This window comes from Quercus suber, unplaced genomic scaffold (genome assembly GCF_002906115.3).
Source record: "Quercus suber isolate HL8 unplaced genomic scaffold, Cork oak 2.0 scaffold_295, whole genome shotgun sequence".
In the NCBI taxonomy this organism is placed as follows: domain Eukaryota; kingdom Viridiplantae; phylum Streptophyta; class Magnoliopsida; order Fagales; family Fagaceae; genus Quercus; species Quercus suber.
Genome location: NW_027069751.1, coordinates 285,395 through 296,544, shown reverse-complemented (window position 1 = coordinate 296,544; position 11,150 = coordinate 285,395). Strand labels below are relative to the sequence as shown.

Here is an 11,150-nt window from a genome sequence, read left to right as displayed (position 1 = left end):
ATTTATTGTCGTTTATAATTATAAAGCAGAGGTTGATTTTGTCGTTTATCAAAGCAGATAATGATATGTGGTTATTTTTAATGGTAACAAATGTCTAAGAGAATTCTTTTACAAAATACTTCCAAAATTTTTTTTATAAAAAGAAAAAACTTATTTTTTATACTTTTTATAAAAATAGTAAACATTCCAAAAATAATTATTTCATTTACTAAGAAATGTCCTTGCTTTCCGTGGCACAAGGAATCTTATTGGTTTATCTCAACCCCACCACCGAGTACAAGCACATTGATGCTCTTATTATAAGCATCAGTACGCAGCCACCTTAAAATTCATCTCCATCCATAAACACGGACTCCACAAGCCAGTTACCTTATGGATTGCAGGGTCTTAAAACTTGTGATTCAGTCAGCGCATGGATTGAGAAACGTCAATCATATGACAACAATGAAGCCGTACGCGATTGTTTCCATTCGCGACAACCAAAATAACCTCCATTCCTCAGAGGAAAAAACACCGGAGGATACAGGGGGTGGTTCAAACCCCACATGGAACTCCCCAGTTACGTTCAACCTCGACATCACCAAGGCCAAGGAGAGCAGCCTTGAGCTTGTTGTTAAGCTCATGTCATTCCGGACGGATCACTGGTTTAGGGACAAAGAAATCGGTGAAGTCCGTGTGTTCATCACAAAACTGCTGGAAGGTTTTGGTGGTAAAGCTAAAGCTGATGCAGTAGTTGCTGAAAAACAGATGAGTGAGAGTGTTATGACCACAGATGAAAAGCCCGAAGGAACACTAGTCTTTTCTTACAAGTTTGAGAGCGTGACTAGTGTCCAGAAACCAGCAAGGCAGAAGAATTCTCCAACTGCGCAGCAAAATGTGCAGCAGAACCCTCAACAACCTGCGGGATTGGGGAATCCGTTGATCTCCAAAACGGTGAAAGGGATTGCGGGAACTGCGTTGAACAATACCGGATTGACAAGTGTGGTTGCCACTAATGCTACTGCAGCCCGGCCTCCGCCTGCTATTCAAACCCGTGTTGCTGCTGCTGTTAATCAACGTCGTGCTGATGACCCGTCTGAGGATAAAAATGAAGGGATTGCGGGAACTGCGTTGAACAGTACCGGATTTACAAGCGCCTCTGATGCTGCTGCAGCCCCGCCTTCGCCTGCTATTCAAACCCGTGTTGCTGCTGCTGTTGATCAACGTGGTGCTGATGACCCGTCTGAGGATAACAATGAAGGGATTGCGGGAACTGCGTTGAACAGTACCGGATTGACAAGCGCCTCTGATGCTGCTGCAGCCTTGCCTTCGCCTGCTATTCACACCCGTGTTGCTGCTGCTGTTGATCAGGGTGATGCTGATGACCCGTCTGAGGATAATAATGAAGGGATAACGGGAACTGCGTTGAACACTACCGGATTGACAGGCGCCTCTGATTCTACTGCAGCCCCGCCTTCACCTGCTACTCAAACCCATGTTGCTGCTGCTGATGACCCGTCTGAGTATAATAATGATGAAGATGAAGGTGAAGATGATGGTTATGAAGATGAAGATTTTGAAGATTAAGAATGAAGCTAGATACGGTCATGGAAGTAGTATATAAGGATCTCAAGGGTGGTTATATTATATCTAGGTATGCATATAATAATTAATAATGCAAGTCCACCTCAAATTAGCTATATGTATTGGTTTCTACTGTTTCTGTGTGAATCTTTATGCAGTCTTTCTTAGAATGTCAAGCTGAGACTGTGAATTATCTTAATGTTCTATTTCTACTATGTGTGTCAGTACTGTTTCTATTTTGGGGATGATAAATAGTAGTTGTTGTGTTCACTATTCTTCTGATATGGTATACGTTAGTTTTCATTTTGGCAGCGTTTGCTTTGTTTTTGAGTTCGTATAATTTCGGACTTAGAGTTCCTTTGGAATTTGTTGATTTTACTAAAATTGAAAACTTTTTATTAAGAGTACTTTAAATAAAAATAAAAATTAGTTGAAATAGTACAATAAAATTCATGAATAGTACCTAAAAGTGCAGCAAGGCCTATAAATAGTAACAAAAATAAGCTGAATAGTAAAATAAGTTGACAAAAAATAAGCTATCCAAACACAAGCTTAATTAGATATTTGGAATTATACGCCCTGTTTGTTTCACTGAAAAATTTTCTATAAAGATAGTTTTTCATATTTTTCAATGTTTGATAGTATATAAAAAAAAAAAAAAAAAAAAAAATAGTCAACAGAAAACTATCTTTAGTCAACAGAAAACTCTTATAAAAATAAGGCTTATTTTCTATAGGTTGTTTTCCAAAAAAAAAAAAAAAAAGGGGAAAATAATCTCTCTCTCTCACAATGTGTAGCTCTTATAAATATTATCTTCTTCTGACCTAGGAAAAAATATTTTCTTTCGCTCATTTAGCCTTTCTCATAATAAACTCTCTCACTTCTTCTCCTTCCTTTATTTTTTCTCTCTTCTCACACCCTCACTATCACCCCTTCTGGCTTCTTCTCTTCCCACAGACTTCTCTCTCTATCTGCCTTTCTTCTCTTTTTCCTCCTTATTTGTTCTCCCCTCTATAACATTGTTCTTTAATAAGGTTTGTATTTTTTTTTCTCCTCACAGATCAGTCAACGGTTCTATAACAGTTTTTGGTATATTTATCAAACTCTTTGTACTGGATTAGTTTGCCAGTAAAACTATTTGGCCTATGTGGCATTTTGAACTATTTAAAATGGAACTTAAGGTTATAATGGTTATTTTGAATGATGAGAAGTATGGTTTTTATATATATATATATATGTGTGTGTGTGTGTGTTACTGTTTATATGCATGAGCAATATTAGTATTTGAGATCATAAAAATTGGATAGCTAATTTTGATTGTATCTGTTGTCAAAATTTTAGTTTGAAAACCAAATTCATTCTTGGTTTTTATTATCATTATTATTATTGTTGGAAATTTAGACCCTTTAAACACACACAGATTGCGTAGCCTAGATTAATTAGCCAAGTTGTTACTTAGTCAAATTAAGCAATTCTAGGTTAAAACAATCCAAACAATCATATCAAGAATATAAAGCAGCGGAAAATAAATAACACAAGATATGATCACCCAGGAAACCACACGGTAAAAACCTGGGGAGGATTTGACCCACCGATCCTCAAGGCTAACCTGAATTCACTATGAAAGAATTGAAGTTCGTACAAAAGGACTACAAGCTCCCCGCTCGACTTCCTAATGCTACCCACCAGTAGAACTTCCTGACACGACCACGCGCAGGCTCCGAATCCACGGACTACTTCTTTCTTGAATTCTTCAATCAGCTACAAGCTCCCCGCTTGCTTTTCTTTTAAGTTCCAATGGTTGCAACAGTAATGATCTTCAAGATGTTGAAATAATCTCCACCATGAAAACCCTAAGTTTTGTGTAAAGGAAAGCTCCTCAAAGATCTCACACGAGATTCACACAAAACAGCAATGTATGAGCAACAATACAATATGGACAACCTTCAAAAACGTGGCTAGGGTTTTATTTATATACCTAGGGTAAAAACATAAAACCCTAAACGTTTAATGAAGTAGGGCTGAGTTGGAAATTCTGCAGAAAATTCAACCTGTGCGATTTTCGATCGATCGAGTCTATTCTTCGATCGATCGAGCCAGGCCGAGAGTCCCAAGTACTTCTGCAGCCACTCGATTCCAACTTTACAATATTAAACCAACTTTGAGCAAGTCTAAATAAGACTAAATACAATGTTTTGATCATGGTTTGCCAACATTACAAATTAGAGTTCTAAATACATAAAATCCTAAGACCTTAGAACCTAACAAACTCCCCCTTTGGCAATCCGTGACAAAACCCTAATTAACAGCTCAAAGTTTTACAAATAAAAAGCCCTTTACAAAGATAATGCTCATAAAATTCAATTCAGCCTAACTACTATCCATAGTTGCAAGTGTAGACAGCAGCTTAGTTGAATCAACCTGTATAATCCTGAAATACTCAACAAACGCATAAACGCATGTGTGACAGTAAAGAGTAAAACAACAGGTATAACATTCTTGTAAGATCCACACAACACAAAATAAAGACATATAAAAATGAACAAGTCATAAATATAAATCAATACGCAGTGAATCATAAAGCAACAAGAATCAATAAAAAATATCATGTATATCAATCAATGTTACTCCCCCTAACATGAATATCCCCAAAAATGATATACAAAGTGAAGCACATAGATACAATCTAAAAACTCCACAAGCTCCTCTAAAACAAAAAAAATCTCCCCCTAACAACAAAAACACTACTACAAGTCAAAACTCCACTCCCCCTTTTTGTGACGGAATGCCAAAGAGCAATCACAAGGCGCCATCAAAAGGAGGTGGTGAGGGTGAATGAAGACGCGCAAGATCAGCTCGGAGAGCACGCATCTCATCCAGCAAGTCCACCAAAATCTGACCATGAGCCTGCTGAACAGTCATGACAGTCTCCAAAGTACGACGAACATCAAAGTCGGCCGAAGGAGGTGGAGGAACATCAGCAGCAGCATCATCATCACCAACAGGAATAGGAATATCCTCACCAGCCATACCTGCAGAAGAAGAAGGAGGAGGTGCACTACCAGAGGGCTCAGATCTAGGGTGTTTAGAACCAGCTCGAAGATGAGCGGCCCTCTGTCTAAGAAAAGACGCACCTATAGGTCCTATCACATGGACGGGCTCAGAGGCAGGAAAGTCATCAAGACCAAGAAAGAGAAGAATCCTATGAATGAAAATAGGATGAACTAGAGCATGAGCAGTAGATGAACTCCTATAAACTTCGTTCAAAGAACGAAGAAAAAGATGGGGAAAACTAATAGGAGCATCAGTAACAAGAGCGTACAGAAAAACACACCTCTCAAGAGGAATGGTGTGAACATGGGAAATAGGCCAGATCGAATGACAAGCTATCCGAAAGAACAGATAGTGCAACCCAGAAAGCTCAGCAGAAGTGATCCGAGGATCAGAACCCCACTGGACAGTAGTACCAGTGACGTATGACAAAACATCGCTAATCTCGGGAGACTCATCATAAGGATAGACAGGATGCTGGACCAATGGTACCCCAAGAGCATCAGCCACTACCCGAGGAGTAATGGTGTACTCTACGCCTCGTATCCAACTCTTAACTAGAGTGTTGGAATCATAGACGCGGATAGAGATGTTCGAATAGAACTCTCTAATCAAGGCAGAAGGTGGAGGAGGATCAGAAACATCCACCAAGGGTAACCAACCCCGACGCTCAAAATTTGCCCTAATGGCAGGATCAAGCTCATCTAACAGCACAGAACGCTCAGCCCAAATCTTTCTCTTAACGATAAGTTTCTCAAAAGTCTCTTGGTTTTCCTCACTCGGAAACCTCTCACTATCAAAGGATGGAGGGGGTGAAGGAGAAGGTGAGGGAACACTCCTACGGGCTCTAGTTTTCCTAGGCATAGTGCTAAGGAAAGGACAGAGACACAAAGAGAAAAACACAAAGAAACAAGAGAAAACAAAACCAAGGGCAGACTGCAAATTAGCACAATAAATAATATAGAACAAAAATCTATATGATGCATGAACAATAAAATGTTGTGATGCATGATCTAAATGCAGTGACAAATTAAGTTTAATTGAGAGTAATTGGACAAAATTGGCTTGAACAAGGAATTTCTATCAAAAATCCCAAAAATTTGAAAAACCACTTGAAAATTTTGCAACAAATTGATGAATTGAGCATTACAAAACACAGCACATAGATTATAATGCTTAATTACACCAACACAACAAGCCAATTTCATCAAATTCTACCCAATTTAACAAAAGCCCCAATTCGGATCAAGAACAAACCCTAGAATTTTCAATTTTTCACAAAACACAAAATTGATCAAATTAACCACCAAGGATCATTAATATAATGTGTCCCCACAAAAACCCAATGATCAATTTCATAAAATAAGGTTTGAATCAACAGAAAATCCAAAAAGAATAAAGTCCGAAAATTACCCTTAAATGCATGGATTTATGCATGAAATAATGAAAATAACATCAAAAGGAAGGGCAAAAGAGTCTTACCGGCTTGAGGAAAGAGAGATTTTGCAAAAACAACGGAGGAAAACGACAAAAATCCTGAGGTGTGGAGCCTTGCCAACGCGGAGAGAGAGAAAAGTTTGAAAAAAATTTGAATAGCACCTTTGAAAAAGTCAGAACTGAACTTTTAAAAAGCTTTTCCACGATATTCGATCGATCGAAAATTACATTCGATCGATCGAAAAGCACAGTCATTTTAAGACAAATGAGAGCACTTTTTCGATTGATCGAAAAATAGGTTGGATCGATCGAAATGGGCAGAGGCTCACTAAATTTTGGAAAAATCACAGTTTTTGAAAGACACAAGCCGAATTTTGAAAATAACTCCTCAAAGCATTAAATTGAAGAAACAAAATGCATGAGTATGAGATGGAATGCTTTTTCAAAAACCCAAAATTTTGAACCCAATATTCTTAAACAAATTGCAATCAACCTCCCATTATATTTTCTCAAGCAACAAATATGTTGTGCATAAATCTCAAGATATTTTCAAACTTGGTTGGTCAGACCAAAAACACACACTAGCATGTACAGTGTTTAACAAAGAGTAACTTGTGTCGTGTGTGATACTAGCAAAAACTTGAGATACATGTGAGGTGATATGTGAATAGCAATCAATCACAAAGTCTACAAAATTCATCACATAGAATTCAAAAGAGACTATCACCTAAAGAGTTACATCCTATAACTCCCACATCTCCTAGAACAAAAGCTTGCAATCATGTAAGTTTCTTGTATTTTTGCCTCTTATTTGCATGAGATGGCATTCAGCCTAATAGTACACACCGGTTTGAATTAAGTGAATTGGCATCAAGCCTAATAGTACACACCAGTTTTAATTTATTTTGAGGCTACACCTTATGTTCTTTTTGTGCATGTGCTACACTTTCTCGAGCACAGAATCTTATGATATGCACTAAGGTGTTCATGATTGGCTAGTGAACAGTGGTGAGATGGTTATTTATGCCTTTCTCAAAAGGATCAAGTCCGACAGTCAAATAACATGTGACTTCAAGATTAAGACAAAGTGATAAACACCATAAACATCTTTCCCACACAACATGCACTACAAAACTTCAACTAGTAAAGTGCAATAAATAAGCTTATCAAAGCTAAACAAGGTACATAAACATGTTATGTAAAGATAATATGGCCAATCCTTGATTATAAATCCAAGATATATAATACAAAACACAAAAATCTTTTGGTTTTAACAAACTTTATAACCAAAAACAAAAAAGCACATATTATGCTAAATGAACAATGCAAATGCAATGCATGACAGTGCAAAACTAAGCTATAAAGGGTACACAAACAAGAAATATCAATTTCTTAATTAACCCTTGAGTACATGTACAAACTAGTACATACTCATTCAAAATCAAAAATAGCTTAGCACAAACTATTCAAGTTTCTCCACAATGTCAGCATGTTCTAAATCAAGAGAGATAAAACTCATGTAATCCTCAAGAAAAATAAAACAAGACACAAAATAAAATATTTTTGTCTTTTTGAATTTTTCAATGTTTTTGGATTTTTTTTTTTAAAAATAAAAAAAACCTAAAAAACAAAACAACCAAAAACAAAAACAAAACATGTCCACAAATAATTGAAAGAATTAAATCAAGGACAAGTTAGCAACACTCACCTTGGAGAATCTTTTCTCACCCATCTAGCACGAGTCTTCGGCTTTGTAGGTGAAAATCCATGAGAACAGAGTGTATTTGAGGAATTACACCAATCTTCTGAGAGAGACTGAAATCCTGCAAATTCCTTTCACAAGCCAACAAGCTCAAATTTTTCAAAAGAATATGAAACAATTTATATGGACTTATGGCAGGAGAAATATCATCACATATCCTAGATTGAAACATAGAATGCTTAAATTTCAATTTATGACAATTAGGACGAATGTGACCATGAACACCACAAAAGTGACAAACAGGAACAAATTTAGGAACATCAGTATTCCTAATAGCAAATCTATCTCAGATTTTGGTTTTTGCCTCAACAAAGAACAATTTGGTCTAATATGACCAACAACACCACAAAGGTGACAAGTAGGCACAAAAACAGATTTATTATGCTCTCTAACAGTAGGTTAGACTTAGGTTTAGAAACTTCAGCGTCTACATCAGAACTTTTACCTTTGTCTAACCTAGCAAAATAAGCCTTCTCTTTATTATTCCTCTTAAAAGGAGGGATATAAACTTTCTCAGTTTTAGGCTTAAGAGAAACAGAAACACTTCTGTTATCATCAACAAGTTCGGTATTAGACAAATTTTCCATTTAGCTTCAGCCTCAGCTAACTTTTGTTCCAAACTTTTCATCTTCTCATCTTGAGAGGAAATTTGATTTCTCAAAAATTCATTCTTTTTATTAGACTCATCTAATCTCACAATCAAATCCTCTTTTTCAAGATTAGCCAATTTTAACTCTTCTTGAATTTCTTAGAAATTTTCAAAGATTTAGATAATTCCTTACGAAGAGTTTCAAAAGCATCAAAAAAATCAACAGAAACAATAGTGTCCTTTTTATTCAAAACATCACAGGCATCAATAAAATCAGCAGAAGCATGAGCAGAAATATGATCAGAAAGACACTTCAAATTATCCATGACAACAGGGGTCAAGGATCAGCTCTTAGATCAAAAGATCTAAAACAAGAAGAGCTACCTGCTCTGATACCACTTGATGGAAATTTAGACCCCTTAAACACACAGATTGCGTAGCCTAGATTAATTAGCCAAGTTGTTACTTAGTCAAATTAAGCAATTCTAGGTTAAAACAATCCAAACAATCATATCAAGAATATAAAGCAGCGGAAAATAAATAACACAAGATATGATCACCCAGGAAACCACACGGTAAAAACCTGGGGAGGATTTGACCCACCGATCCTCAAGGCTAACCTGAATTCACTATGAAAGAATTGAAGTTCGTACAAAAGGACTACAAGCTCCCCGCTCGACTTCCTAATGCTACCCACCAGTAGAACTTCCTGACACGACCACGCGCAGGCTCCGAATCCACGGACTACTTCTTTCTTGAATTCTTCAATCAGCTACAAGCTCCCCGCTTGCTTTTCTTTTTAATCTTCAATGGCAACAACCTTGTTGATCATCAAGATGTAGAAAATATCTCTACCTTGAAAACCCTAAGTTTATGTGAAGGAAAGCTCCTCTAAGATCTCATAAGAGATTCACATAAACAGCAAATATGAGCAACAAAGACTTAGAGAGGTTTGGGTACAAAACCGTAAAAATAAAAGGAGGCACAAAAGGCACTCTAATCTCTCTCTTTCCAAGTCCCAAAAACGTTCTAGGGTTTTCCTTATATATAAGAGTGTTTTACTTGAACCCCAAGACGTTTAAATAGAGTTTGGGCTGAACTGGAATTCTGCAGAAAAATAAATCTGTACGTGGTTCGATCGATCGAGTCTAATTTTCGATCGATCGAGCCTTACAAATTTAGTCCAATAAATCTGCACTCACTCGATTCCAGTTTTACAAATAAACATACTTTGAGCAAACCTAAACAAGACTAAACAACCTGTTTTGATCATGGTTTGCCAACAATACAAATTAGAGTTCTAAATACATAAATTCCTAAATCTTTAGAACCTAACATGTGCAATTCAAAGGAGTCTCGCAACTAGATCTTACATCTGGCTCGCGACTAGCAAGTCACCAGAATGGCACACGTGTGAATCATATAGGGGAGCTGAAGGGTCACGATAGTTAGAGCATTACAGGACAAATCTTCCAGTTTGGCCAGGTAGTTAGCTCGCGACTCAGACTCGCGACCCATTCCAGTCGCGAGGATGAGTCGCTAGAATGCCCTGTTTGATGAAAACTAACTTTGCACATTCCTCATACACACTACTATAAATACCCTTATACCCATAAAATGTAGAGAGCTTCCAGAGAGAATTTTGAGAGAGAAACCCTAGAGAAAAACAAGATTGACTTATCCACAATCTTTATCATTTGATTCTCCAATTTCCTCTACTCTCACCCTCTCCATTGACATATCCTTGAGAGGTACATTTGCCAAATCCTTATCTCACCATACCCATATCAGTGAGGAGGTGTTTTGGTGCTTGGAAAGCAGTTCAAAGAGGACCAATTCATTTGGCTGATGCAATAGGCTTATTGTAGGATCCGGTAAGCTAGAGAAGACAAGGTTCAACGTAACCCTAATGGAGCAAAAAGCTTGGAGGGCTTAGGTGCACTAGGTAGATTAGGCTTGGAGGGTCTTCTGTTATTCATGTATCCCAACTTCATTCTCTAGTAGATTATTGATTGCTTGGAGGGCAGCGGAGAGGTTTTTCACCGAGTACTTTGGTTTCCTCTTCGATAACACATCGCCGTGTTATCTTTGTGTTTGCATCTCTCTTTCCTTTCTCTTTACCTTTAATTGCTACTATGTTTGTAATTAATTATGGTTTAGAGTGTATTATCAATTTGGATATAGCTTATATTTCATATTTCGCACATATATTATTTGATTATAAGCTTGTGTTGGTAATTTTGTATTTGGGGGTCTAAACGTTCATTTGTGTTTTATACGCTATTTGAACTTTTAGTTTTAATTTCAACTATATATATATATGTGTGTGTGTGTGTGTGTGTGTGTGTGTCTACACACACACACGAAACCTTTTTCATTCGACATGTGTTTTATATATTTTTTCCAGTGGATTTATATCTTTTATTAATGGGAATTTTGTGATGTAGTGAATACTAGCTTTGGTTGTTTGTTGTTCAAGATTTCCTTTTCTCAATAAAATTAAACTTGCCCACCTTAACAACATCCTTGTCCCTCATAAGCAAAAGGAAATAAACCCAAGAACAAAAATTATCAATTGAGTAGTTAAAAAATAAGCCAAAGCAACAAATTTTATAAACAAAAATTTTAAATTTAGCCCATTTAAGTGTCATTTGGCATGATTAATTTTGCCAACTCATTTTACTATTTAGCTTATTTTTGCTACTATTCATGGGTCATACTGCATTTTTTGGTATTATTTTTTAGTCT

The 11,150-nt window shown here is 36.8% G+C and overlaps 1 protein-coding gene across 1 annotated transcript; it reads left to right on the top strand.

Annotated features, from left to right (window-relative positions):
- The first annotated feature begins 341 nt into the window (after nt 1–341).
- On the top strand, nt 342–1,566 carry LOC136071220 (uncharacterized). The gene has a single exon (XM_065782258.1). It carries the CDS (start codon nt 373–375, stop codon nt 1,564–1,566), a length of 1,194 nt encoding a protein of 397 aa, XP_065638330.1. The 5' UTR covers nt 342–372.
- The last annotated feature ends 9,584 nt before the right edge of the window (nt 1,567–11,150 follow it).